General features: G+C 40.9%; 1 protein-coding gene across 1 annotated transcript in view; it reads right to left on the bottom strand.

Moving 5' to 3' along the window:
* Positions 1-8,471: 8,471 nt before the first annotated feature.
* The window catches only part of CPZ (carboxypeptidase Z), a 37,013-nt gene continuing 18,289 nt past the window's right edge, over positions 8,472-27,195 (bottom strand). The window contains exons 6-11 of the mRNA XM_075709357.1: positions 26,346-26,507; positions 19,314-19,472; positions 15,135-15,270; positions 13,918-14,057; positions 10,632-10,731; positions 8,472-8,827 (exon numbers count right to left, since the gene is read on the bottom strand). Of these exons, the coding sequence (XP_075565472.1) occupies positions 8,472-8,827; positions 10,632-10,731; positions 13,918-14,057; positions 15,135-15,270; positions 19,314-19,472; positions 26,346-26,507 (1,053 nt within the window). The remainder of the gene's footprint in view (positions 8,828-10,631; positions 10,732-13,917; positions 14,058-15,134; positions 15,271-19,313; positions 19,473-26,345; positions 26,508-27,195) is intronic.

Here is a 27,195-nt window from a genome sequence, read left to right as displayed (position 1 = left end):
CTCCAATATATAAGCTATTGTTTTCAGAAGTCACCTTCTCCCTGGATTATATTCATGTATAAATATGTGTTGCCTGTATTCCTTTCTTTGTACATGTACGTGATCTATCTCCCAGAGTTTTACTCCTTCTATAGGGTAAAGGTTTTTACTTGGCAGTTTGATCTTTTAGTAGATTTATGGACTATTTTATAACTACATTTGCGACTGATATTAAGGTTGACTGAGACATCCAAGGCATGACTTAATAATGGTCATTTGAATACTGGGTTATATGGTTCAAACATATATTTAGCTGAAATATTATTACAGGCATAAAATGCTACTTAATGTCAGTGTAAGAGCTATGCTGTCTTATTTTTGTTTTAGTTAGTGGTACGTTGCTTTCAACAATATATTGCTGCATACTTGTCTGCGATTTTTATCTATGAAACTTTATTTTCTGATGACAAATGTTATCTTTATTCCTGTTAAAGATGAATAAAGCAGTGAATTCTGAAGTAATTTTTTTATTAATGTAACTTACATGGGTTTCACCAGTCTACTCATCGTTAATCATGTATTATTGCTATCATCTGCATTAGTTGTTACATGTGTAGCTTTAATAGAAATTCTCATTTTAAGATGGATCATTGCTATTGCACCTAAACTAATATGACTGTGCAGCTGAGGAGAGCAGGCTATAGTAAGCTGTGGATATAACTGAATGAAGAAGCACAGGGCTGTTTCAGGTAGCCTACTAGTCACAGATATTCAAACAAAAGTTAATGGAAATACATGCTAGAAAAAGTGCCATTGGTTTCCATGTGGTTGAAGAAGCCAAGAAGCCATAAGACCCAATCCTCACTCTTATCATCACCTCCATGCATAGTCTTAAACAATCCCCTAGCTTTTTCAGCAGCAGTTTGCTGAAAGGACCACCAGCAACTTGTTAGGAGATACCTCAGTTCTGCTTCTGTATATTCACAAGCAAACTTTGTCCTTATCATTATAACATCATTTTTTTTTAAGGCCCTGATGCTTAGGGGAATTCAAACCCCACGCTCAATATCTGCTTGCAATATAGAGGGCATGTCACGCAGTGCAAAATTCATTGGGACATGCAGATACTATATGGTGGGTTAATCCTGGTTGGTTGCCAAGTGCCCACCATGCTGCTCTCTCACTCCTCCTAAACAAGGCAGGGGAAGAAAAATAAGATTAAAAAAATTGTGGGTTGAGGTAAGGACACGAATTACTGTCATAGGCAAAAGAGTCTTGATTTGGGAAAGATTAATTTAGTTTATTGCCAATTAAAAATAGAGTAGGATAGTGAGAAAGAAAAACCAAACTAAAACCACCTTCCCCCCCTGCTCCTTCTTCCCAGGCTCAGCTTCACTCCTGACTCTTCTACCTCCTCCCCCTGAGCCACACAGGGGGATGGGGAATGGGAGTTATTGTCAGTTCATAACACTTCATCTCTGGTGTTCCTTCTCCTCACGCTGTTCCCTTCCTCCAGCGTGGGGTCCCTCCCATGGGATAGAGTCCTTCAGGAACTGCTCCAGCATGGGTCCTTCCTGCAGGGCACAGCCCATCAGGAATGGGCTGCTCCAGCGTGGGCCACCCCTGGGGCCACAGGTCCTGCCAGAAAACCTGATACTGCGTGGGCTCCTCTCCACAGAGTCACAGGTCCTGCCAGGAGCCCTCTCCTGCACAGTCTCTCCACGGGGTCACGGCTTCCTTCGGGCACATCCCCCTGCTCCGACGTGGGGTCCTCCCCGGGCTGCAGGTGGATATCTGCTCCCCCTCCATGGGTGCAGGGGCACAGCTGCCTCACCATGGGCTTCACCAGGGGCTGCAGGGAATCTCTGCTCCGGTGCCTGGAGCACCTCCTGCCCTCCTTCTGCACTGACCTTGATGTCTGCAGAGTTGTTCCTCTCACATATTTTCACTCATCTCTCTCACAGCTGCTGTGCATTTTTTACCCTTTCTTAAATATATTATCACAGAGGCACCACCAGCGTTGTTTTATTGCAAGCAATCAGCAATAGCATTAAAATTAGGGAAGAGAGTCACAGATGAGAAGCAGGAGCAGGAGCAGTCTCCTGTGGAGCTGAACTACCCCTCTTCAATGTCAACAGCGTAAAGGAGGCCCCTGAGCATGGGGCAGCCACTGCCCTGCATGAGTTATACAGCACAGAGACTGGCTTATCTGCTTGGGCTCAGCAGCAGAAGGAAGCAACAGGCAAAGCTAATTCGGGATGTTCACATGATGTGGTGTAAACGGGTTGTGATTGTTGCCCTTCCACAGAGCAGGCAGTGCTGTGCGTGCCAGGCAGCAAAGCTCAAACAGCTATGGCACATCGCTGGCTCTAAGTTAGGAAATGCAAAGGCTGCAAAGTTAGGCAGATATTTAGAGCCTTTACTTACTGAATTTCTGTGCCAAAAGTTACACTTATGTTCTTAAAGTTTCTTGTAAATTTACCCCTTGAACTGTTCAAGGTTTAATTTCTAATTATTGCAAGACTGCTAGTATTTTTATACATGTAGCTGTAGGATAAATGGTGGTACCCAGCATATAATGCATAGCATGTATTAGATTGAATAGTCTGAGGCTGCACAGTGAATTTTTAATGAGAAATGAACAGCTTTTGCATTATGGCAGGGAAAAAAACTTTCCTTAAAACAGGAAAACAAATCAAATACTGTAGTTTAAGACTTTTATCCAATTATTCAAAATAACAATTACTAATGAGGTAGAAAAGAAGAACAAGCCTGATTTTCACACACTGAATCACAGTTCCTAAAAGGGAAGGAATAGAAATTAGAAAGATCTTCCTCAAAATGTAAGTGGGTGCAAGCTGTAAAATGAAATTTCCACCCTGCAGGAAACTGATATTTCAGAATTGTTCTTCTGTGTGAATCATGAAGCGCTAAATATCCTGACTTTGTCAGAAAGGAATTTTCCACTGCCTCTTTCTTGTAAATTTCATTGAATTACTATTTTTTAAACAAACAAAAAAAATCCTAAAAATGCTTAATCAGATCCAGCATAGAGCAATGCCAGTACTAACTGCATGAAAATAAAGAATATGTATCTTGTGGCAGAAAGAGAAAACTGAAAGGCATGCATGTGCATTACATTACTGAGTGCACAAAAATATTTAAATTCCATTTTGAAAGAAGGAAATTAAAAACAATATCAGCATCCACTATCACTATTATTTTAATTCTATTGTTAGAAGGTGATATAACCCCTTAGAGAAATGTTTTTAACTTCTAAGTCTCTTCTCCCATCATTTAAAATATTCTCTGATAACAAAGATTACAGACGTATACGGATGATTTCTTTGTTGTTGTTCTTGCCTCCTTTTGAAGTTAGGACCTATATACTGAAATTATAGATATATTTCAAAGATATATATGTAAATTTATAAAAATATTTTTTAAATGCTACATCCCTTCCCATAATCCAGTTTCACACAGACACTGCTGTAGCAAGCACGTGCCAAGAATTCCTGTATTTATAAAATTATTTATTTGCCTGTCCAGTGATATGACCGCACCTTGCCAGCTGGCCTTATGTGCTCTTAACAGCTCTGAACAGGATGGGAAAGTGGTGTTATGCTTCCAAGCTCTGCCCATAAAGGCAATGTGGGTCAGTCCCAGTATTACAATGAGGTGCTTACTGACATTGTGCCACAGAGGTGCTCAGCCTCTTCCTTTACACCACCGTGGCCATGCCGACACCAGTGCTGCTGTACCAGTGTGACACTGGTGGCCCCTGGGAGCCAGGAGGAGCTGCCAAACTGGGGCGAAATCCCCCATTCATCACACACTCGTTTAAGCAGATCTGGAGCCAGAAACGATATGGCCACCAAAAAGCCCCGACAGAGAAGCCCTCTTCTGGTGTCCCCAGTGTGTGATGGGTGGCTGGAAACATCCCACCTCCTTGCTGATGTCCAGCTGCCCCATCAAGGAAGCCAAAGTGAAGCCCTTTGGCAGCATGACTTGAGACTACAGGATGTCAGAAAAGAAAAACGTCAAACGGGATCTCTCCTCTGACATGCTGTGAAGACAGGCAGCAGGGAAAGTACACTACAACCTCCCCATCCGTTCCTTTCACATTGTGGTAGCTTCAAAAGGCAGATCGTACACAGCAAAGGAAGACAGTGTGGGAGTACCTCTGACAGGAGCTTTGTAAAAAGGTGTATCAGCTTCGGCTCACATTTCAATTCGAGCTACCCAAACGGCTCTGTTCCCTGGTGTTCCTCGTCTCCTGAAGGCTGAATCTTCAGTGCTTCATTGCTGGGGGGGGCTGCCCACCCATCACAGAGATCTTCCAGTCTGTCTGTAGACATCACCACAGAGACATACAGTCTTGTCTCACTTTGACGGCTGCTTTTGTGATGGTTAAAGACATCTCTAGCTTGTTTTTGAATTGCAGTGCAATACTAAAGTGATGGACACAAAGAAATGGCATCAGCTTGGCAACCTCTGCTCGACAGCTGGTTCACAGGACTTCAGAACAGACTGCAATGTTGTTTTGGAGTGCTTCCCTTCAGTTGCTAAACTGAGGCATGAAAAGAAGAACTGTACAAGCACTATGAAAAATGATAGCAGGAAGAGTCAGTGATTTTGACACTTAAAGTTTTGTTTTCAGGTAATTGGATTAAGACACCTTTCTTTTTTTTTCTTCTCTATCTTTAGGAAAATAAAGATGCTCCTTCCTATACGTGGGTGGCCCAAGACTGGAACATCATTTTGTTACAGGAGATGAAGATGTCAACAGCTGCAAACTCTTCTGCCTTTGTTTATTATTGTTATTTTTGATCTAAAAAGTTTTTATGAATGGAACAAACAGATCCAAAGCTTCTTTGGTATAATGCATGCAAAAAACTTGTAATTTATCTCCTGATATTTTTTGTGTGTTCTTGAATTTTTTCTGCAGTATAAATGTAAAAGAAATTGAACATATGACATAAGCAGAGCTTTCTCTTTGCTCTTTATGCTTGCAGTGTTGTTAGTTAGATTTGCATGCTTTGACTTGTTGGGAAGATTCATTGCAGGCAGAGCGATGAGGTCTGGACAGTTGGCAGGTCAGAACATTTATTAATGTGATTGCTTTGTGCAGAAAAAGTTTGGCTCCATGGCAGAGAAGATCCCCTTTGAAACGAACATGGAGACTAGGAAATTAATTATTAAGGAGGATGTTACAAACACATACATCAATACTGTTCAATATGTGGTTGGAAGGTAATTGAAAAAAATTATGTAGACTCTGACTTAAAAGGAGAGGGAGTCTCATGAACACACACTATAATTCCTGACAGCACCGTCTGGCTGCTGAACCTGTCACACTCCAAAGTAGCACTGGAGAAAGGCCAAGCCCAGTCTGTAAGTCATCGTTTAAGCATGATGGAGACTGACAGGGAACTTTGGTTGGTTTTCACTTCTTTCCTATGTTACTCGTACTTCAGCTGTAGGAGGGCATGTTTCACTGAAGCATTTCAATCCCTCTTTCTATTCAGAAAGCATTTAGTATGCTCCTAACTCTATATTCCATTAAACCCTGCACATGAGCATCTTCCAGAGAGGTGCATGAGAGAGCTGATCACTGAGTTCACTTTCATGCATTAATTACAGAGCTGCCTACAGCTGCTTAAATTTCACCACCACTCACAATCCCTTTAACCGTGTTACAGTTGTGGACTGGGTTGTTTTGGAGTTTGGTTTTTTTTTTTTCCTAAAAAAACTCTCTGCTATTAAACACACATTTATTGATTGAAATAAATATTGAAGATTTATGTAATCCAGTACAGGATACAAACACAATCTGATACTTTCTCTCCCAGATAAATATAGAACTGAATCTATATTCATCTCAAATAAAAAAGGAAAGGTGTTACTAATTTTGGTTGCATTGTTATTTGACCACTTCTTTCTTTCTTTCTTTTTTATTTTTTTTTTTTTTTTTACCTCAAAGCACCAATAAAGATGTCCTAAATCTCATCTAAACTCAGATGGATTTCTGAGAGCCACCCAGGGAATTCTGGCAGTCTTTTCCACCTCCAAGGAACTGAAAACTGAAGATTTTTATCTTACAAAAAAAATGAAGTAGTTCCAGAAGACTGAGGCATACCTTTTCCCAAGAGCCTCATAGCTGCTTCAATGCACTTTAATACATCCCATCTATACAGACTGTTGCATGTGAACTAGCAGAATTCTGATCTTAAATTTCTCTCTGCTGGGCACCTCTTTTTGTAGATGAAGTAGAGAGACACAGGGAGGCTACACTTGCTTTATCATACTGATTTCCTATTAGTGGTATAGTAGTATAGAATATTAGTATTCCAAATTCTCTCAAACATAACACATCTTTACAATCTTCCCAGAAAATCACCTTTCCCCAGTCTTGACTGCCATCTGCTACTTCAACTCGGGACTCGGGGAAAGAAGTGGATTTTCTGCACAGTCATTCTGTTTTGCATTTCAGCTGGCTTGGGTTTACTATGATTACTTGAAAAAATTCTAAACAGCCCTGTGAGAATCTAGGAAATACTTATAGGAAGCATCTTTCTAAGTGTGCAAGACATTATGTGCATAAACAGAGCAGCTAATAGCCAGCAATTTGGCGTATTGTTCTGATTTTGTTAGATTTACCACTGTTTTCACAGGATGGTGGCTTTGAAAAAATGACCACAGAAAACAGTAGTAATACCTATTACTGGAAATAAAGTCTGGAGGTGTATCTCTCGCTCACTTATCTTTGGCATATTTAGGATTCAGGGTTTCTTTAACTGATCAAGCCTGGGCAAGGAACACTTATCCATGTGCATGCAGTACATTCACTCCCATATAATTACTTTCTGTTAATGCTTTGAAATTGTTTTCTTTCATTTTTACATGGTCTCCAGACCTGCAGACATTCAAGCACATGAGTAACAGACTCCTAACTTCAATCAGATTACAACTGGGAATAAGGTACTTAGGCATGTGCAGCATCTGGTTGCAGAATTAAGATCATTCATCTCTTGGGTCTTCTTAAGCAATTAGAGTGTGAGATATGTGCACATGGACTATAGGATTCATGCAATGTGGGCTTCTTTACCTAAGATGAGCAAAAAAGTTTTTGGAAATCAAAGGGCAATCCAGACAGCTAATCCAGCAGCTCCTGCAGTAAGTACATCAGCTCCAAACAATCACCCTACTCATACATGGTGGCATTTAGATGAGGAAATACTGTGAGTATATAGAGTTCATTAACCAGTTCAAGCCAAAAGGAAGTGTAGGCCTATGTGTTTCATCAAAATTAAGGATATTTTTTGAATCACCCTAAGAAAACATTACATCTGAAGTCTGAGAGAGTACAGTATCTTGCAAGACCGCTATTCACCCAGCTTTACCCAACTAGCTTGAAAAGAAGTTCATGATTTCTTTGGTGGCTACAAGTTTCATTAACAAGTACATAAGCACAAAACAGTGCATGATGTTAACAAGCTTAGTGTAATATGCCACATTTTAACCTGAATTCCTCACAAATTCTCTCATGCATTTTTCTACATCATAGGATGTGTACATTTCCAGCAGTAAAATTATTTTCCACGATTTTTCTGTAATAGATTAAAAATCTATTTGCATAACAGATTAAAAACTGTTCAAATTATATAAACATTTAAACATCATAAAGATTGGATATTCAGACTCCTTGGATCTTTCCAAGCACTTTTCTTGATTTGATGGGCTTACTCATGGTGCAAGAGGTTTCAAAGGAGGAAGACTGTAAAGATTTAATGCTTTTAGCACGTATAACTTCAAAGGACAATTTCTGAAACTTTACTTGGGAAAATATGTTATTATTGATACTGGCCTGCCTATGAGCAGCCTATCCTACTGAACATGTTACTTATTCAGATGCAGATTTATTTCCAAATTCCTAATACCTAATGACTTTCTGTCCAAAATCAATGCTAATATCACATAATGGATTTCAAAAGAAATCATTATGAGCTGTATTAGAAGAGTTAATGAACTGAATGTAATATGTTAAAATAATGTAAAAATAGGAAAGAAAAGAGTTTTCTGAATGTTTCTGAAAGTTGTTTTTTGTATAAAGTCATTAATGTGTTAAGACGTGTACAAAAATGCATTAAAGGATCGGGAATATTTTCCTGCAGGTACTTAGAACCTAATAAATAATGAACGTGATGATTAACTACATGGGCTAAAGTACAGAGCATTACCAAGAAAAAAGCTGCATAAAACCTGGCCTTTGAATGGGTGTGCACCATTGTTTTTAATATATAAAAACATTTGAACATACTCAGTTGTGTGTGAAGAGAAAACAAAAGAAGTAAGCGTGCTTGAATTAACATTGTATTTTCAAATAAACCAGATTTAAATATTGCCAAGAGCAGTGAGGGCATCTGGAGTCAGGTGGAAGGGCAGCAGAGTGAGCCGAGTGACGCTGAGTGAGCAGAGCACCGTGACGCCGTTCAGCGCTGCTTAAGTAGCCACAGAGGTTTGTGCAGGTCTAGAGAGCTGAAGTAAGACCACCACCAGGGCTTCTCCCTGCCCGGCGGTGACCCCCCTCGAGCCTCGGGCTGCCCGTGTTGGGTGTGAGGGTCAAAAAGTTCCAGCGGGTCATACGGGTCGTACACGTCGTCCATCGACTGGCGGAGGAGCTTGTTGGGCCAAGCCTCAACAGGTCGCAATACAAAGTCAACTCGCCCAGCACGTTTCATCCTGGCAGGAAGGGTGACCTTCTTCATAACCCGACTGTATCCCGCCGCTTGGGCACTGATTATGTATGTCCCGGGAGGCAGGAGTCGCCAGTAGTCTCCATCAGCAGCTTAGGAAAGGCAAAGGCACAAGAAAACTGAGCTTAGTTTTTAGTCTTGCGTCCTTTATAGTTACATACTCACACACATCTGCATGCACAGATAGCACAAGCATTTAAGGGGCAGGTTTTGAAAGCATCTCAGATTTTGATTCAGATTTTGAAAAAAGTTCAGATGCAAAGTCTTAAATGACAGGAAGAGTCTTCACCTGTGAAAACCTGGCTTTTGGGAGCTAATGGAGTAAAATTCACATACAAAATGTCAGTAACTGCTGTGCCTGTGTCACAGGGAAGGGAAGCTTTCCTTCATGCTGCTTTCCCAGGGGTACAAGGAACTACTCCAAAGAATGCAAATGAATTTAAAACTATGTGAAACTAAAGAAAGTGAAAGCAGAATCCAGACTGCAATGTATATATATATATGTGTGTGTACATATATATATATATATAATGTCTAAGGAGCTAAAAAATCCCTGCTTTTATTATATTACATTCAGTTACTTTGCAGACATTATAGCACGTCAGACTATGGAGTTGGAGCTGCAGCTGGTATAAATTGCCATTAGTGTAAAATGGGTGTAAATTTCCTCCAGCTGAAGGTTAGAGCCTGCAGGCAAAAGTAGGGAGTTTTAAAACAGAGTATTTCTTCTTCATTTTATATTTCCTTTATTTTGAATGGTAAGTTTCTCAACTCAGTTAATATTGCATTAATGCTATTTTCCCATGGAATTCCTCAGTCTTTTTTAACACTGAAATTAAAAGACATTTTAATCATATGACATTCTTAACCCCACCTAACTCAAGAACAAATACTCCTTTTTCCTTCAATGTAAACACATTTTTTATTTAATTCTTAATTCTTTAAAGGTCCACTGCCAATGGAAAGCCATTGTCTGGGAAGAAGTTTGAAAAAGACCCTAATTCATGCCAGTCTCCCACCAGCCTCAAGAATCTGCATCATCTCCACTATTGTATCCCCTCTAATGTCAGTTTTTTTGAAAGCTGGAAAGCATCCACTGCATTATAAACCATTCTGGCTTTCCAAATTGATTCAACAACTATCATTAGAGCAAAATGTTACCATTCATGTCTTTTATTTTGCACTCCTATGGCCTACCCTGTTCTCACTGAAATCAATAATAAAATGAGAGCATTGATTTCAATGAGAGCCTAAAAGCTCAGAACTTTATGACTGTGAAAATTAACAGTTGCATATGCCTCAATACATGTTTACTAGCTGGTGACAGGTATAAAGTGAACATAATTCAATGTTCTACTTTTTTGCATTTGATATAACTGTTGTCCAAAAATTGCATATATTTATGCTTTTCCACATGAACAAAAAAGGTTGCTTGCCCTTCAATCACTGCAGTTATTCTTGTTGTTAAAGTCAGCGTGGACCCTACTCTAATGTCTACGCCTCGTGCTCACAGTATTTCAACCAACTTATTCTATCAGGGCTCCACGCCTCCGCATGCTGAGTTACAGCCCCTGAGCAGGGCTATTGCCATATTCCCCAAACATGAAACATAAAGGTGGATTTCTGAATCTCATTGAAGACACATTGGCTTTGATGGACAGCAGGGAATTCCAGGTGGAAGTTTTAACAGCAAGGACTGTGTCATCCCAGAGACATGACAGACTCAACAGCCAGTTTGATGTGTCTTCTCTCCTGTTATTCTAGAAACAAACCCACAGCTGAGCCTTCAATTCTCCATTAAGGTGCCATTTTTATCAAATATGACCAGACTTTTGCAGGTTAAGCTCTCAGTGCTTTCACCCTGCCCCAGGAAAAAGCTCAAATTAAAAATATTACCTGTGGTGACATCATGCTGGATGCCCCTGACTGAAATACGAGCATTTTTTATTGGGTTGCCAAACTTATCAGACACAATTCCTTTTATCCCTCGATGAACCTGGCAAAGCAAAGCAAAGTTAGATGGGAGTCATTTATTACAGTACCATGTCCTCATCTTCTACAAGGAAACCCCTGTAGAGAGGAAACAATTTTCAAGAGGTTCAATCCATTATAGAGTCTCTCGGGTGCTAATGCCCCTTCAGATCACATCCTCTGTTTTGGGAGCTCCAAGGGGGCTGAGGGAAAAGGAAAACTGAACAAGAGCTTTTTTGGGCTAGGTATGTGGCTCTGCATTGGGTGTCCCTTCTCTGCACAGATCACTGGCACTTCATGATCTGACCACAGTACTTAAAGACTGTTTCTGAATGTCTGCTCTAGACCCAAACCACAAAAAAATGAAAAGTCTTTAAAAACCAATCTGATGTTCTATACACAATGAGAAGGCATCACTGGTGCTATGAGTGAAGTTAAATCAGCATGAAGCAATGGCCCTTTAATCTATTCAAAGTGCAGCACTAAAAGATGTGTGAAATAAATCAGAATCAAGCAGAATTATTAGCTTTCAGACAGTACCACTTATCAAACTATACACTGCCATCCTGGCAGTAGAATCAATTAATGTGGGTTGTACAAGGAAACAAGGTCTTTAGTATCAGTTGAAATATACAGTTTTCATTTTCTTTGACTGCATCTAAAAGGGTCCCAAGCTGCTTAAAGAACCAAAACTGAACTGTCCTATGATAGACACAGTTACAAATTTGAAGTAGAGCAGAAGCATAAGAATAAAATAAAATGGATACTTCTATATTAGTATTATTTAATGTACAATCTTTAACACAATATTTGTTAATAATTCTCTAAAACACTAATGCACATTCATCAATACATAATATTTAATAAAAATATTAATTTGTTAATATTCTTATTTAATATCAGTGAATAAGAATAGGTGAGGGAATTCTTTAGGTACTTGGGACTTGTCATTGCTCTGCTGTCTACACTTCACTACATGTCAAAATGTCACGATAGCAGTGTGTATAATATCCTTTTTCCCTTCTCTACAAGCACAGAACCCAGCTGCTTGAGCTGATGAGAAACGTGCTTGGTGACAAACTGAAGAGCAGTGTGAATTCTGTCATACAAAGAGGTGTACAAACAGCTCACTATATTTGAAGTTCAATAAAATAAAACAAAACAGGAAAAAAATCAAGTGTTTAAACATTAAACTTCTTAAGATTCTTTTTTTTGCAACCTTCCAAAATGAAAACATTTTATATTGGAAACTCTATATGACCTTTTTAAATGAAAAGTAATTCCCATTTTGATTTTTCCCTGAAGTGCTATGATCAGCTTGAGCTGTTTCTTACTTCAATTCTCCCTACCATTCCTTCTCTTCCTCCCATTTTTCCCTCCCCGTTATTATTTGTCACAGAAGAATAAAAAAAGAACAAAGCATCAAAACAATGGAAAAATATATTTGCTTTCCTGTTGGAATATAGAGATGTTTAAAAATAAATATTAAAATATCCAACTTTACAGTAATTCTTAATATGAAGCTAGAAAAAAAAAGTCTAGTCTAGTGACAGCAGTTTTTTATTTAAGGTGAGGCTGTGTTGTCACTTCTCTTGTTAAATAGCCATTCCATACTGAGTGGAGCTATTCACTGGAGGGTTTAGGAACAACTCAGTATAAGGACTTGAAGTCCCTTAAGAACTATTATGATGAAGCACTGCAATTTGCTTTTCAGCATGGACTTGAGGATTTATCATATGGATAGTGGGTAAATCTGGTCAGAAGAGTCATCTCAGACCCAAATTTAATTTACAGTGTAGACATACTCAAAGTAGTATGACCTCATCCAACTTCAACAATAATTTTGCAATTACAACATGATGGGATAAAAATAACAAAATTGAAATTTCTTTAACAATGATGATTTGTTTTGCTTTAGTAAATATACTATTTTTGGTTTTGCCTCAAGTTTGTGCCACGTAAATTTGGGAGAGTGTTTTGATACCAATTCTGATGGGAAGAAGAGATCAGTGTTTATGAAAATGAATTCTACTTCTGCGTGTTAAGCCAAGTAGATTTGTACACACACCAAACAGCCTGGTATATATCAGAATAAGAAAAGTTTGAATTGGTTATGGCAGACTTAATCCTTATCGGGAGTAATTCAGTCATCCTTATCTACAAAGTTGTTTTGCTTACTGTCCTGCATTTACTCAAAAAGCTTTTCCGGCATAGACTTCTACAGTATCTCACACTATAAAAATCTTTACATCTTCAAGACTTCAACTGCAATATATATGGATTTAACCCAGCTCCATTTGGATTCACTAAAACTCATTTTCATCAGACAGCTGTAAAATGAAATGAGTTTGGTGGTCTGTGCTGTAGACTTTATTGAATGATAATACTTACCACAAGTAGCAAGAGGTTGCTTAGAAGGGCCATAAAAACACTCCTAACAATTTTAAAATACTGCATACTCTATCAAAATAAGGCATGACAGAAAGCTAATCTACTAATGGCTGAGAGGAAGATGAGCAACTTCTGTTTCTGTGTTCACTTACTTATTGTCAGTGAGGTATTTGTTTTTGCTGAGCTTAAACTTATTATTAAAAATGACTTTTAAATGGCATGTGTTAATGCTCACAGACTTACAGTTTTTCCTTTAGAAGATCAGGCTTAGATCTTTTTTAACTACTTTCATCAAGAAATCAAGCTGAAAAGTGTGGAAATGGCATTTCTAGCAAGATACTTAAAACCTCTCCATTTCAGCTGAATCTAAATCTCCTGCTGCTGTGCAGTAGGGTTTGGGCCACAAACATGGAATATGTAAAGGAAAAAGTTCCAAGAAGCTCTCGGGAAAGTAGATCTTGTTGGTTTATTCTTCAAGAGAAAGGCTGAGTTATATTTTTCTGAATATGTAGGTTTTCTCTAGCATTAAAGTTTGGACAGTTGATTTACAATGTTGCACAAAGTATTTACAGGCAATTCCCTTTTTCACTGTTTTCAAGGCCTTTACAGTCCTCAGTCTCCATCATTCCTGCAAGGTAGGTAAAATATTATCTGTGTGTCCTGCTAGACAAACTGAGGCACTGGGGTCCCGAGTGGAGTGTGATGATTGAGTGGGTGCTATCTCATTCATAACTAACCAGGGAACAGTAAAGCAGCAAATACTGACAAAGATGAAGAAGAAAAACCATAAGCACAAAGGTCTATAAAAGCAGAGCTGTACCATTTCCATGTAATTCAGAAGGGCATCTCTGTTTTCATGCCAGATTGTGAACAGCTCTTCCTCCAAAGGAAACTTTTCGCATCCTACCTCCACAGTAACTTCAAAGCAATTTGTGTGAAGGTAATTAAAATCTGCCATACCTACAGGTTTAAAAAGAAAAAGGAGAGATCATGAACAAGCCATTTAACCCTTAACTGGAGTTTTGCTGTTGCAGTCAGCTGAATGCAATCCCTGTGGGTGTGGATACACATATTGTAAAGAGTCTGCATGGCCAATACATAAAAAGTATTCAACAAATTCACAGTTCTACAACTTGTTTCAACTACAAATTAACTAATGACAACGACACTTCTTTCTGGTGAAAAAGCATAATTTAAAATTATTTTTCACCTGACCAAGAAGTAGCAGTAGAGAGATAAGGATTGGTTAATCATGGTAATTGGATAATCGGCTGTATCAGAGGTCATTGCCAAGGGTCACTAGCAAAGATACGACCTTTTGCCATTAGTATGTTCAAAACTGTTTCTGTACAAAAGACATTGGATATAATTTTCAGAAGAATGTAAGCTGAAGATATTTAAACCTAATTCTCACTCATGCCCCAAAGCTCTCTAAATGCCTAGTATCAACATAATTATTTGGGGATCCAGCTACAGTCCTATTTGAAAACAGAACTGAAGCACTGCTGAAAATTTTATGAACACTGATATTTCATCCATGCCAGTATTTCAGAAATCTTGAAGAAAACTAAATACTGTTATTGGGAAAATCAAATTAGCAACCTAAGCACAAATGAATGGGATGTTTGTCTCTGTTGTAGTTTTGCCTGAAAATGTGTTTATTTAAGCTGCACTTGCCAAGTGTGCAGGATGGATTCAAATTCATGCTGCTAAGGAATGAGAGCATAGCATGAAGCATTTATTTCTACATTTCATATTTTAAGAATAGAATGATATTATATGCAATAACAAATTTGACCCTTGTATAACTTGTTAACTTTTCTCAGGTCGTATCAGGGCTGAATACATCCTATGGTATCTGAACATAAATGTTACCAAGATACATTTTGCAACTTAAATCCTTTACAGGTTACGTTTTGCAGGGGTCTGACCTAAAGCAAACTGAAATGAATAAAATTATTTCTTTCAAACCCTTGTGTCTCATAAAGGTCATATAGAGGTTTTACCTCACTTGATATGATGGTAAAGTGGTTTTACCTCCAGTGAAGCTGTACCACTCAGCACCATTTATAATACCTCCACGTTTCACAAAATTTCCACCACAACGAAGTTCGGATCGGTCTGAGATGACAGGATGTGCATCTGCGTAGGCTTTAGCCAGCATTTTAAACATCTGTAACAAAAGGGTTTGAAATACCTTTGCTTTTACAAACTGTAAACACCGGCATTGCTGCTAGTAACTGTTGCTGTTGCGAGCCCAGACAATGAGCCGCCCTGTGCCCGCGAGGCTGATGGAGGGGGTGAGCCTCCGTGCAAGGATATTCTGCCAGGAAGTTTTCACTTGTCTTCTTCTCCAAGGCCCTTCTCTGCAATCCAATACATTGAGCCAGAGATAACATTAAATACCAGCAGATTTTGTGATACTTGGCTTCAAATTATTGTCTGGGGCAGGAGTAGAGGGCTTGTTTGGTTGTACTTCAAGTCCCAGGTTTTAAAGCTGAAATTAGCTCTCTGTCGTGGTTTAGCCCCAGCCAGCAACTAAGCACCACGCAGCCGCTTGCTCACTCCCCCTACCCTGATGGGATGGGGGAGAGAATCAGAGGAGTAAGAGTGAGAAACACTCCTGGGTTGAGATAAGAACAGCTTAATAATTGAAATGAAGTAAAATAGTAATGATAATAATAACAATTTTATAATAATAATAATAATATACAAAGCAAGTGATGCACAATGCAATTGCTCACCACCCACCGACCGATGCCCAGACAGTTCCCGAGCAGCGATCGCTGCTCCCTGGCCAACTCCCCCCAGTTTCTATACTGAGCATGATGCCATATGGCATGGAATAGCCCTTTGGCCAGTTTGGGTCAGCTGTCCTGGCTGTGCCCCCTCCCAGTTTCTTGTGCGCCTGGCAGAGCATGGGAAGCTGACAAGTCCTTGACTAGCATAAGCAGTACTCAGCAACAACTAAAACTTCAGTGTGTTATCAACATTCCTCTCATCCTAAATCCAAAACACAGCACTATGCCAGCTACTAGGAAGAAAATTAACTCTATCCCAGCTGAAACCAGGACACTCTTCCCATTATGTTTTAGCTCTTGCTATTTTTGCTCTTTAAAAAAATACCTACACCAGCCTCAGCCCAACCAGATCCTTGCATTCGCTGCTGCTGTTCAAGATAGACAGTGTCAATTTGCTTTGTACTTATCACTCACACAGGACAACCTGCCAGTTTGATCTCAATGACAGCTGCTTCTCTGTGGGGCAGAAACCATCCCTAAAAAGTGAAGGATAGGATGTGATCATGGAGGATGTCACTACTGATTTCCTAAGAGTGTTGATTCTGATGAAGAGCAGAATAGTCACCACCCAGAAAGGAAAAGTGACAGGTACATGTAGTGAAGACAGAAGAAACAACAGCAGTCTGCAGAAACCATTTCTTTGAATCAGGTTCTTGCCATTTTTCTCCAATGTTTGTTCCAAATTTGTACAGAAATCCACCCTCTCCTTTTTGTTTATTTGAACCTCATCTACAAAAGCTATAATTTCAGTTTTCAATATTGAAATGACAGCAATTATCAGATGCTACTAGATCCTACTACTCAGCATCATGAGTTTCATTGCATATTGCTTAAGACAACATGTGCAAGAAGTTGGGTGGCTGAAATCCTATTTTTAGAAGTGATCCTAAAATTTTATCCTTGATGTTGTCATCAAGGATAAAGACCAAAATGACCAAGCAGACAACTTTGATCTAATATTTACGAATGTTTCTAATAATTACAAAGCTGAGCCAATTATGGGATCAGGTAGGTGACCAAGGAAAGGTAGAAGGAGACTGATACGTAAGTGTAAAGACAATTTACCAAAACACTTCTGACAACCTGACGCTAAAAATCCTGACTTAATACAAAATGCTTTTGCATCTCCCTTAAGTTTCTATGTTTCTAAGTATTGCTCAGCCCAGACAATTACGTTGCCTTCAAAGTTCTGCTGGAAAGAAATGGATGTTAATCAAATATGTTAAGAAGTACTTTTACTGCCAATAGTTTGGGGCCAGGCATGATATCTTTAATTTCTACAACAATTTGGGTTCCAGTTCTGAACCTTCTGTGGAAGATATTTGCTAAAAGTTGAGAAGGTGCCTATGTGACTTAGGAATGCATTCCTCACCTTTCCCAAAGACATCTGCAGATGTTTTATTTCCAGGGAACGTGTCTTTCTTCTCTTCTTTCACACCAAGAGGCATAAGGCTTTTGCCTGGCCACTGGTGCAAGTGAATGAACATGGGTGGTAGTGCAAGAGAAAGTGAGGAATCCAAAATCAAGTGAACTTGATTTAAAAAAATAAAGTTAAACTTGGATCTTGGATCCTTGTGCTACCACACGTACAACCATGAGCGACACAGGGAGGTGGCAGCACCCACATGCATTTTTCAAACAGGGCAACCTGGTTTGAATGTACTTTGCAGAATTTGACTTTTTAATTTCTGGCCTTTAACTGTACTGCAGCATTTCACCCTGGGCTGCAGCCAAGGGTGCAAACTTGCCTCATTTCCCCTTGCATGGCAAATTCGACAGGTCAGCGGTCAGAACAAGGGTTATGGTTAATGTATGGCAGCTAAAACAAGCTGCTACATTTCAGGATGCAGGTTCTCCAGAAGCAGCAGCTGCAGATGACATTACTTAAATGCAGGTCACTTCACAGGTACAGGTTTTATAACTTTCTGGGCAAAATTTAAAGGGATACGGCTAGTTCTGTTAAGGTTGCTGTGCTGACTCATTTGAAAAATTGGTTTTAATTGAGGATATCTCCAGCTCTCCCTTGTATGTTTTAGACTTCCAAGTTTGTAGCTACCTTCCCAGGCTTTGCAGCCACTGACTATGCAGCAGCCGCCGATGTGAGGTCCTGTGTCTTACACTGTCGCAAACCAGGGATGACATTAGGGCTTGCCCAGCTGTGCACTGCATTGGGATGGAGCACTTTGCACGTGTGACTGTGGTGCTTCACCCAAAACTCATGTGCTGTCCCTGGCTGGAGATGATGGAGGGACTGCTGTCCTTCCATCCCGCAGGAGAACTGCTTCCTAAGGCACACATGGCCATATTCCTCCACCATCTACGTGTAAATCAGGATACTCCTAGCCCAGGTGATGGGCTAGAAGTGCACAGGTTTATGATTTCCCCTAGTCCTCACCAAGAGCTTCTGCAGCTTTCATTACCACCTGCCAGACATTTCTTACATAGACTTTTTACCGTGCAGTGCCTGGTCTATTTTACTGCTAAATCATTAGCATGCATGCATAGTCAGTAGGTATTGTACAGCTCAGAAAACATGGATTGATATAGAAAATGTTTAAGAGTCATAAATATTTAAATAATTAATAGGTGCTGGTGAGAACTGTCACTTTAGAAGAAGTCAGTCCAGAGATATGCTCAAAGATAATGGATGCTTCAAGTGAAAGATCAACTTCTGAGTATTTTCAACAGCTGTTCATTATATAATGAACCACTTTTTCTTAAGAGACCAGGGACTATTTTAACATACACTAGAAGGCTGACAAGCTAGCTGTTCTCCTAGTGGGCATGTTGGCAATGAATACTAGATTGAGGAAACCAAAGGGAAATAGGAAAGATGGCAAAAAATTTCACAGAAGATTTACAGCGAGTCCCAAATGCAAACTTTCCAGGGACAGAGAGGGAAAAACTATTCCTGTTCATCCGACCTGGAATAAATGTTACAAGGCTGCCACCATATGGCAGCCAGCCTTCCCCCCACCTCCCCCCCAGATCTCAACAGAAAATAACACTGCTGGTCAGGCTGGTTCCTTTTCTTCTGGAAATCAGTGGTAAAAATATCATAGCCTTCATCCTTTAAACAGTAAAAGCCTGGCTTTTCCTAACCTATGCCTCATCAAATCATGTTTGGCCTCACAAAACATGACTAAATCTTTCCCGATCAAGCTAATAGTGTGTAAATATTCCTATATTTTAAAACACATTAAATAAGTGTGTAAATTATATTTTATATATATGTATATATACATGCATTATATATAAACATGTGATTTATTACATATTTAATGCATACATGCACATATATACACACATGTATACAATCTAAATAAATCAAAGTTTGTTACTTGTTAAAAGAAGTTTCCCTAGTTCCACACATGGAAACCATACTGATATGCTCACCCTGCAAAACCACTATTACCTTCTCATCAGGTGTGGGAGAGAACATTTTTTCTTCCATAGGATGCCTTGAATAGTCGTAAGGATAGGTCACAACCAGCTCACCTCCATGGAGGCTGGCAGAGAGCACGAATGGGATAGACCTCAACCACTTCATGACTGCTTTCGTCTCAGGGGCCACCTGAAACCCAGGAGCAAAAAAATCTGTGAGTAGTCATGCAGCACTGAAGGGATTTGGCCCTGGGCAGGAGGAAGCCCAGCAGAGACATGAGTGTGTCAGACAGGAGAACCATGAGACTCTTGGGCTCTTCCATCCCAAAAGTTAATGGGGAATAGTTTCAGTTTGCTCCAGGGAACAGACAGAACACACTGTTCACTGTGGAAAAAGGGGGTGGGGGGGGTGGGGGGGGTGGGAAGAGAGAGAGAAACTTTGGCAGAAGTATAGCTTTTTATTACAGTGACATTTTCAGCAGTTCAAAGTGATGATGGCAGCATTTTAGACTTAAAAAATCGTGGTGTTGTACCACTACTTGCAAACCAAACTCCTTATCTAATTTCATTTCTGAATCAGCAGGATTGACTTTGGATGGATAAACTGGAATACAGGGATCAATTTGTAATTGTCAGCACTTGTTGGAAATGCATTGTCTCATTTGCTATTCTTTGGTCCAGGTTCATCTGCAAATAAATGAAAACTAATGCATATAAAGCATATCAATGACTGCAGTTTACCCGCAGTGAACACAGAATTTGTCTTTCTGACAGTCCATGCTCAGTAACAGCTGCCAAGGGAGTGGGCACCGGACTCCCAAAGATGCTCAGGCACCCATCTCCCCCCGACATGCAGGGGGCTCCTCCATCCCCTTTTTCTGAGGAGTAATTTCATGGACCTGCGCCAGTGTTAGTTAATTCTTAGGGGTAACAGTGTCATCTGGTGGCCGGTCCCTGCAAGCCCAGACACAGGCCAGTGCCCTCGGAGGAGGTGCGGCTCCTTCCTTGCGGCTTGTGAAGCTACCACCGAAAAGTGGGAGAGAGAGGGCAGAGGCTGCTAATCCGGACTCTGCTTTGCACAAGTGCAGATATGCACTTGATCAAAAAATGGGAGAGATCTGTTATGACAGACTTAGTCCAGCATCTATACAGGGCTGCTAACATTGTATATCACCCTTTGCTTTGATTCCATCAGCCGTTTGAAAATCATCCAGCCAGGACCCCAGAGTGGCTAATGACTAGTAACAGTGAATCAAGTCAACAGTGTGCAGGAAAAACCCACAAAACCAACCAACAAACAAACCAACCAACCAAACAAAAAACTTAGAGACCTATACATTAGGGTTGCAATAATAGTAATTACTGTTTTTGGATCAGTCCCTATTCTGCTATTGGTAAATCACTGCTGTGGAGATGCAGTGTGTAGCACAAACTTAGGTGTGGAGCAGAGAAAAACACTGTGAAGCGAAGGTGCAACATGGATGTATTACAGCTCCCAGCAATGAGGTAGAAAGCAGAGGGTCTCAGGAAAAGGTCATGTCTAAATACAGTTTTACCTGAGAATGACATAAGAAGATATCACCCTGCCCATTCCTGACCTAGGCAGGAAGCTACCTCTCTTCAGATGCCATAGTTATTAACTGAGTCCTCCTAGTTTTCAGGTTTCCTTAAAACACATTCTATAGTTGTTGAGCTGAACTAGTGCCTCCAGCCACAGCATCTGTGCTATTTGAAAAGGCTGTACCTTGTATTTGGGAAGAAACAGGAACCTGAGGGTTCCCACTGCTGTAAGGTGAATCTTTAAATCAGTAGTCTGTGGTTAGCATATGGAGACAAGTCAGATTGTGCTACTTGTCCTCAGGAGAAACAGGCCAGGTCCAGTTTATCTGTCAACCTAGTGGTAGGCTCTGAATCTCTGTGTCACAACCCTTTCAACCTCAGTACTATAAAAAGGCCACTTAAATAGAAGATGAGGTGTAAGAGGTAAAGTCTGATCAATTCAAGAACATACAGAATGCACTTTGCACACCAGAAATCTAATCGAGGGTTTTTTGTATAATTGGGAAGATTAGACACAGACTTTCCAGGAAGGGCATGACCTGAAAAACATTTTTAAAGAGGCAGATAAAGGACATTCCAAAAGGAAAGGACAAACGCTCTGTGCTTTTTGCAGCCTCACACACCCATTCACACAACACAGAGGTTGGAGAAGGAAACAGCCCACCAGGCTTCATGACAAAGAACCTGGCAGTGTCCGAAGAACACTACCTGCATCGGCCAAAGTATTTACTTTTCTGGTCTTTGTACAGTGGGCTGGGATGGTCTGATAATGACCTTTATCCCAAGGGAATTTGGGACTGAACCAGCCACTCTCAGCTGAACCCTGAAAGTGCTTTGTTCTTCCTTTGAGCCCATCTCTTCTGAAGAGCAGAAAACCCCAGGTGGCTTGTAAAGGGCTGCAAGCAGCACTGCCCGCCCCATGGGACCATGCTTCGGGATTTGCAGGATGGCTGAGGAGCTGGTAACAAGCCTGCATCCTCCAAGCCCTGCAGCACCAGCACCCCCCAGGAGGATGCTGCCCCAAACTCTCAGCAGCTCCCTGCCCTGCCAGCAGCTGCCCCAGCTCCCGCTGCCCAGCCAGCGGGGGCATGCCTGACACCAGAATCAGCCCTGCTTTCAAACAGGAATCTCGGGCCTCGATAAGATTTTTAGGTTGCTTCTGCAATTCAGTGGGCAAGGGTGAAATGCACAGTTTTACTCAGAGAGCTCCTAAATTCAGTCCCTCCCCCTGATTAGCCAACTTGCTCACTAGATACCTGCACATCCCACAAGACACTGCTGTGTCACAGAGACAATGTCTTACTGAAGTGAATGTTGTGGAAAATCAGGAGTTTCAGTGTCACTATTTTTATCCTAATAGCATTTCATTGACATCATGTACAGTGATTAAGGCTTTGAAATGTGCACATCCTGGTTCAGCTCCAATGGATGATATCAGATGCTATCTGTGTCACTCTGGCCTTTGACTATTCATAGACTTTTCCTTTAATGTGGGTTTTGCGGGTTTGATTTTTTTTTTTTTTCCACCAGGGCTCTTGCTTTTTAGTCAGAGATCAATTTTAAAGTACCCATCTCACAAGAACAATTTGGGGTACAATTAGAAAACAGCTAAATTACTTCTCCGTAAGTACAGGGAATGGCCACTACCCTTTTTAAACCTGAATCTCATTTCTGTCAATTATACTGCAATTAGTCACTGTCTGTATGGCTTTCAAAGATTTCTTTTACTGTCAGCCTCCACTGGCACAGACTTCCAAATTCTGTTTGAATCAAGCCAATTTAACTGACTTCATTTCAGATGAAGCCTGAAGTCTCTCAGTCTGAGCCCTCAGACCACTTATTACAATAATTCATAATAGCAGGGAACAAAACACGCTGTACAGCAAGGGTTACAGGGAGGCAGGAGCTCTCCTGAGTTTATGGGGTTGGCTGGGAGCTCGCTTTCCATTTTCTGATCTTTATACAATGCCCTGCAATACTCAGATAATTACTTTAATAAGGCAGGTAATAAACACTATTAAGCAAATGAAAGCTGAGAGGCTCGTGTTGAAACATCCAATCTAATGCTTTTGCCTGCACAAAGCCGGCTACTGTAGAGCCATGGGTTCATCTGCCTGACAAAACTGAAGTTCATTATAGGAGAGCTGATTTGGCTGTCCTGTGATACCACCGGTGGAGGAGACTCGAGGCTGCGAGACTGCTTACTGCCAGGTTTCTGAACCATGGCAAACTGCAGTCATCAAGGAGATTTTGTGGTGCCATCCAGGTCACAGGCAAATTGGTTCCCTCATTTGTTCCACAAAGCATATAGATTTGGAGATGCTTCAAGTTTTGTTTAGGTCAGGACCCATTTTAGGGTCAGGAGAACATCTGGAGGTTCCCTGAGGCTTGGTGCTGTGAGGAATGAATCATTGGATCACCACCTTATTTCAATTTCTTCTTCAAAAACAAGAAAAGGTTTGCAGGTGAAGGGATGTATTTATAACCCCGAGTCTGCACCCACTGAGGCAGCGTTCAGCCAGAGGGTGGTTGTGTGCCAAGGCTTCCTGGTCCCTTGTCTGTGGGGACAGACTCCCCAGGGTGACCAGCATGCTGCAGCTGGGGCAGAGCTGGACGCAGCAGTGGGGGTAACTGTGGGAGAAATGTTAGGCTGTCTCCATCCAGCCTTCTATAAACTGCTATGATGTTAGACAGCGTCTAAGAAAGCTAAATACATGGTTGTAAAAATGACTTCTGCGAGTGGCTGCCTACCATTGACCATCCCAAAGACCATGAGAAGAACCAGGGCAGGAGCAGGACTCAGAAGAGGGAGTGGGGAGGTTAGAGCCAGAAAATCCAGAGAGTTACAGGGACTCTGGGCTGCACAGTGTGAGACAAGCTCTCTGCTTGTACTGGGCCGTGGCACAAAGAGGGGTCAAAGCCATGTTTGTCCTTCCTCAGCAGTGTCTGGGCCTTCAACCCTGAACCTCTGGACACAGAGAGAGAGTGAGCACGTGGCTGGAGGGAGATCTCCATCCTCTCCTTCATACCTCAGAGTCTGATGCTCAGCCACTACATCCAGTCCAAAAACGGCAAAAGCATTTTGCTTTTGGAAACCTCCACAGAAAACCAAAGGCATTTTCAATGACTTTTTTAGGCATGCCAGGCACTCCTGTAGCCTGTCTGCACATAGCTCAGGGGACAATACAGCCTGTGAAAGTGCTCCCAGGAGACTGGCACCCTCACTACTGATTCTACAAAAGGCCATGCAAAGAAAGGATTCTGTCTGGTAAATGAGATGTTACATACACAATTTGACTCATCAGCCATGTCTTTGTGTACAGGCTGGTGACAGTGCTTGGTGGCTGAACCTTGGCAAGAACTGAAGTATGTGACTGTGAATTCATGTTCCTAAGACAGGGAACATTTCCCTGTAAGCATCTCCCCCAGGGAAGCACATACGTTGATGTGGGCCAAAAAGTCTGGCAGCTAACAGACCTGCAATTGCATGGAATGGCCGATCTTGACAAGGTTGAGAGCAAGACACCACTTGCTCTCAAATCAGGAACCCAGTGAGAAGCTGTGACCAAGAGAAATGGGCTATACAAGAGGGTCTGAAATAGCACAGTGACTCCCAGTAACCTAGAAACATATACATATTTTTCTAATGACTGTTGTTTTATTATATATTTTTGATTTAGCATGTTCTTCTGAGTAAACATTACTTTATGTTACAAAAGCTGGCAGGTTCCTGACTAACTGAAAAATCTTGTTTTGCTGTATGGGAACAAGATGACAGATACTGAATTAAAGTGAGCCATCTTCAGAGAATTGCTGTGAAACAAAGGCATCCCCAGCTAAGTCCTGGCTTTAGAGGATGAGGAAGAGGGTTTCTTAAAAAGAGAACAGGGATGTTTCCAAGCCTCAGTTCTATGTGGGAAAGCAAACCCACTGGGAGACCAGGTAAGACTCCGTAGTGCAGCCAGCTCAGAGCTCAAACCTGGAGCGCTCAGATTCCCTCTGCAAACAATGTGGCTTCATGCCAGGTATCTGCAAGGCTGCGCCTAACCCTGCTCCTGAGATTTTTCATATTCATTCATACAGCATTAATTTGTTGAAGAAAACTTTCAGTTGGGTACCTACACGTGGTTCTTAGATGTACAGCCATGAAAACTACAATGCACAAATGGGGTGAACCAAAACTATTATCTCTCTACACTTTTCTCCTAAAATCCCCTTCTTTTTCAGCTGTTTTCATTTGACCTCAGGCTCTGCTCCGCATACTCTCAACCCTTCTTTCCCATCTGAGGCTCTGCACTCTACTTGCATTTACCAGCTTACTGTTATCTCTTATTATTCACTCAAAAGTTGGAAACTATTATGCCTGTGACCTTATACCCATGTAGAAATCTAGTGACATGAGCTGGGATCTGTACGATTCCATGCATAAAATAAACTTCTTGAGCATAGTTATATCGAAAATCAGTGTTCTAATACAATGTACATTATTGAGTTTTCACAGCCTTGCATCTTCATATGCACATTATCCTGAGAAAGGGAGATGCTTTTATCCAGATTTCACTACTGTGAAGCAGGGCACCAAAACACTGGGGCAGCATCAGAGATGCATCTGGCATTTAGACCTGGCCTCATATGAGATCACCGGCAGCAAAGTAGAAAACTGAAGTATGGTCTTTCAAATCTGCTAACACACCAGCTGCTGAAACAACCCTGATCCCCACCTGTCTGAGGCTTTGTGCTAGTAACAAAAATTGAATTAGAATAAAATGAGTTTAAAAGCAGAAGACATTTGGCTTCCTGTGTTTCTTCTTTTAAGGCAAACTAAGTTCCAATGAGAGTTGCTAGTATCAGGGCCTGCCAGGCTGCCAGCGACACAGGTAGGACTGAGCTTTGCATTCCTGGACATCACACAACATGAAGCTTAGTGATGATGAGCATGAAGCCCTACAGTGCTGCCTCCATCCTGCTCCCCAGGACTGGAGGCAGCAGCAACTCTCCCTTCCAGCACCACTGCAGCCTGACAGGCTGCTTCCATTGCTTCAGCTGGTTACGGTCATTTATAACCATCCTTTTTCTGGAAAGCTGATGCTACACAACTTCACGAGGCCTTTGTATGTTTTCCAAGGCAGAAATCACTATTGCATCAAACCTGTGCAGAGCTTAGTGCAATGAGAGCCAAGTCCATAAAGTCTTTAACATGCTACCACAGTTTAAATCACTAATGATGAATCATTACACACTCATGACCCCCTCCTAACAGTTATTATTCTTAATCTGAAATAGCAAAATCCAAATTATCCACAAACTTTCCCAATGATTTGTGACATCTGCCTCTTTGGCCAGACCTACACCATGACTTCTCATGCCAATTCTGAGCCTGTCCAGTTTAGTCCTACTTATAAAATCTGTTTAGCACGAAATAACTTCAGACGAAGCAATCTAAGTTTCTTAATTCCTGAGTTGCTCTGTAGTATATGTGATTTATAAAATCTGTAATTCATACCTTACCCCACCAGTAGGATTGTGGAATGGGGATGTGGTCAAGGCGGGCCCCACGAATCCCAGCTCTTCTGTAAGCCTCAGACGTCAAATCAGGGAAATTTCTGTTCAGGTCCAAGTTCTGAGCTGTCTGTCGTCCAATGACCCATCCATTGTAACCAGCTCCCTAATTTGTAACATAGAAGCCAACCTCAGAATACCTTCCTGTCCCAAAATATCACTTTGTGGAAATTGTTTAAAAGGCCATTTTAATCAAGGGGAAGTTTTAAAAGAAGTAAACTGAAAATGTCTATACTGTTAAAAAACAACACTTATTAATCATTTTTTATCCCCACGAACGCTAATGCACTAACTAGCATGCAGGAAGCATTTCACTCACCAGTGATGTGACTCATGAGAGGAATACAGCAGCTTCTTACTCAGCACAGAGCAGCATGCACAGTGGGTTAGAGGAGGAGAAAAAGAAAATACAGCTGATGCTCCAAGTCAAGAATGCAAAAACCCCAGACTCATATACCAGACAGAGCTCACCACATGAGCAACGCAGAAAAGAAAGGTCCTATTTTCATGCTAATGGTGGTGGTGATGAAAGTGAGGTGAAAAGAAGAATGTCAGGTAACATATAATAGAAGTTTTGCTTTCACTCCTTCAGACACCAGCTGATCTCTGAAAACTGCCATCCATTATTAAAGCATGACAGTATAGAACATATTCACATTTTATTATACCTGCTCTTCTACAAGAGGAAGAATACTTATTCCACAGTATTAAACTACGTTTCTTTATAAAATAATTTAACAGTCATTACAGTGAGTCAGTGGGCATTTTGTTCTAGAACTGATAGCAGAGAGTGT

Source organism: Pelecanus crispus, chromosome 4 (genome assembly GCF_030463565.1).
Source record: "Pelecanus crispus isolate bPelCri1 chromosome 4, bPelCri1.pri, whole genome shotgun sequence".
Classification (NCBI taxonomy): Eukaryota; Metazoa; Chordata; class Aves; order Pelecaniformes; family Pelecanidae; genus Pelecanus; species Pelecanus crispus.
Note: the sequence above shows the minus strand (reverse complement) of the source record. Positions and strands in the feature narration are given on the sequence as shown.